This window comes from Chaetura pelagica, unplaced genomic scaffold (genome assembly GCF_000747805.2).
Source record: "Chaetura pelagica isolate M959 unplaced genomic scaffold, ChaPel_1.0 scaffold49, whole genome shotgun sequence".
NCBI lineage: Eukaryota > Metazoa > Chordata > Aves > Apodiformes > Apodidae > Chaetura > Chaetura pelagica.
In genome coordinates this window covers 2,099,930-2,102,650 of record NW_009970715.1, presented here as the reverse complement: position 1 = coordinate 2,102,650, position 2,721 = coordinate 2,099,930, and the positions used below count along the sequence as shown (strand labels likewise).

Sequence of the window (2,721 nt, the reverse complement as noted above, 5' to 3'; positions counted from 1 at the left end):
AGGCTGAGGGGAGACCTCATCAGTCTCTGCAACTGCCTGAAAGGTGATTGTAGAGAGGTTGGTGCTGGTCTCTTCTCACAGGTCATTAGTGACAGAACAAGAGGGAAGGGCTTCAAGCTGCACCAGGGCAGGTTCAGACTGGTCATTAGGAACAACTATTTCACAGCAAGAGTGGCCAGACCCTGGCACAGGCTGCCCAGGGAGGTGGTGGAGTCACCACCCCCAGGTGTGTCGAAGGGTGGTTTGGATGTGGTGTTGGTGGGGCTGGTTTAGGGGAGAACTTTGTAGAGTAGGGATGATGGTTGGACTGGGTGATCCCAAGGGGCTTTCCCAACCTGAATGGTTCTATGATCATTTCACTTCACTTTTTCCTATCCTAAAAGTAAACATTCTATAGTATTTCTTTAAAAGAAAACACTCCTGTTAAGAAAACAAAACCAAAACCAACAACAACTCATATTTTTCCATCAGCTCTAATGAAATAAGGAGCACAGGAATCTTATTTCAGCTGCACAACACTAATGTGGGCAAAGTCTGGATTAGCCCAACCATTCTCCTTGTACAGTTATGCAAAACATGAAAGAGATGGAAAAGACTTCCTCCCTTAATCCATTTTATGTAACGTGCACTTCCTGCTCTACCTCGTACACACGTGGATGCCTTTTTATTCTGATTTTTTATGTTATAATAGTTAGGGAGCCTGAGTCACATTTCCATAGCTACAGCACTGACACTAGGAAGATGCTCTCCCCACAGGTCATGATTGAAGTGGGTAAAACAGGGGGAGGATTTTCCCTGGTTAGACATGGAGCCAGCCCCTGGCATCATGGAGGGGTTGGAAGATGCTGGAAGCTGGGGAGGGAGCAGGAATGCCCATGGAGCAACCCTCCCCACACACATTTACTGTGAGTTTGATTTGTGTGGGCTTAAACCAGCTTCTATACTGGGTCATTTTTTACCTCCTGCTCACCTGCTTCAAGAAGGAAGGATTGAATCACAAGCCCAAAAATAGGTATTTTTAAGAAACCTCCTTTCAAGAACCCAGCAGCAAATGGAAGTATTTTGCTCCAAAAAAAAAACCTCAAAAGAAGGAGAAGAAATAGAAAATCTAGGGGATGTAAGATTTGGAAACAGATCAAATCCAAGCCCATGGTTTATCCATCAGGCAGACAGGGAGTTCCTCTCCAGTGGGTGAGAGCCTGGCCCTGGAGAAGTGCTGGGAGAAAGCCTGGATTTCAGGAGCAGCCTGGCTCCTGGCCCTGGTGTCAGGCTGCAGAATCATGTCTATACATTAAGAAGCCAAAGTATAATAACAACATTTGCTGGACAGGATGGCATGAATATAAATCAGGGCTGCTCAAGGTGCGTCAGCTCCGGGGAACCTGCTCCTTAGTGTGATGGTGATGGTCAAAGGGAAGGAAATCATTGTTGGTGAAAAGGAAACCAAACACAACCCTACCTGCAGAGTGAAGAAGATGCCTCCAACATAAACACAATTTGGCTTTGCAAAGGGAGGGCTACTCAGCACATCTCATTGCAACAGCCATTTGTTACTACACACCCGCCTTCCCTTCTTGATCACATTCACAGTTAAAAACAAGATTAGCTCTGGTCCACGAGCCTTAATCCAGACAGTTATCTTGTTTATGTAAGCATGGCTGACTTAGGCAAGGTTTCCACTGGGAATTCTACGTCAAAAGATATGAAAGTTATTTTCTTTGTTCTCAGAGATAAAAGCCATTGTTCTCCTGTTGTGTAAAAGCTCAGGGTAAAACACCAAGGGAAAAAAAAAAACCACAACCAAACACCCCACATTCAGTTGATACCATCAACTGATATTAGTTCATAAATATTAATGGGAGAACAATATACATCTGAGATTAACTTGGGCTGACTTTATGGTCCTTATGGCTGTCAGGGCAGGAGAAGGGTTTTATTTCCCAGCTCCAGCAGCTCCCTGGGCTGTGGAGGGGAGTGGGATGAGCTCCAGAGCCCTCCTGCTTCAGCCCTGAATTCCTCCCCTGAATTGAGGGAGGGGGACAGGGATGTCACTGGCTTCTTACCATGGAGTCTAAGGCAGACACTAAGCTGGTGATGATTTCATCTTTCTGGGGAAAAACCATATTCCACTGGTCAGCTCTGGAGGTGCTGAGAGTCACATCTAAAGGCTTCCCTGCCAGGGCCATATTCACCTGAAATGGGAAAAAAATACACAAGATAAGCATCACTGGACACTCAAGTGCTACATATTGCCAGAGCAGCCCCACCACCAGCACGTGCCTGGGCTATGGGTGGTGCTGGCATGGACACACAGGGGAAACTGAGGCACAGACTGAGGCTGGGGCCAGCCTGACCCCACGAGCCCCACATCTCCTCTGCTAAAGGCACATAATTGCTGACGCTGCTGAGCCAGAACCAAACCTTGGGGCTGATGCTGGGTGTCCCAGCACCAGCCAGGTCACCTCTGCCCTCAGGACTCACCCCTGGGGAGATGCCACTGTCATGTGGGGTGTCCCAGAGCCATCACGAGGTGGGACACCCCAGATGAGCAGGATGCAGCTGCTGAAGCAGATGCAGATCATTTCCAGGGCTGAGCTCTGGGGGAGGCACCGAGCAGGGGATGACACATGTGTCCCTGGGAGGACAGGGTGCTGCCCATCCCCACACCTCACTCCCTGTATCCTGAGAGGAGAGCCCAGCACCCAAAGGTGTCTCCCAAAC

General features: G+C 48.4%; 1 protein-coding gene across 1 annotated transcript in view; it reads right to left on the bottom strand.

The window, feature by feature from the left end:
• Positions 1–2,186, bottom strand: part of GTF2IRD1 (GTF2I repeat domain containing 1) — a 47,843-nt gene extending 45,657 nt beyond the window's left edge. The window contains exon 1 of the mRNA XM_010006070.1: positions 2,064–2,186. Coding sequence (XP_010004372.1) covers positions 2,064–2,186 — 123 coding nt within the window. The remainder of the gene's footprint in view (positions 1–2,063) is intronic.
• Between the last annotated feature and the right edge of the window lie 535 nt (positions 2,187–2,721).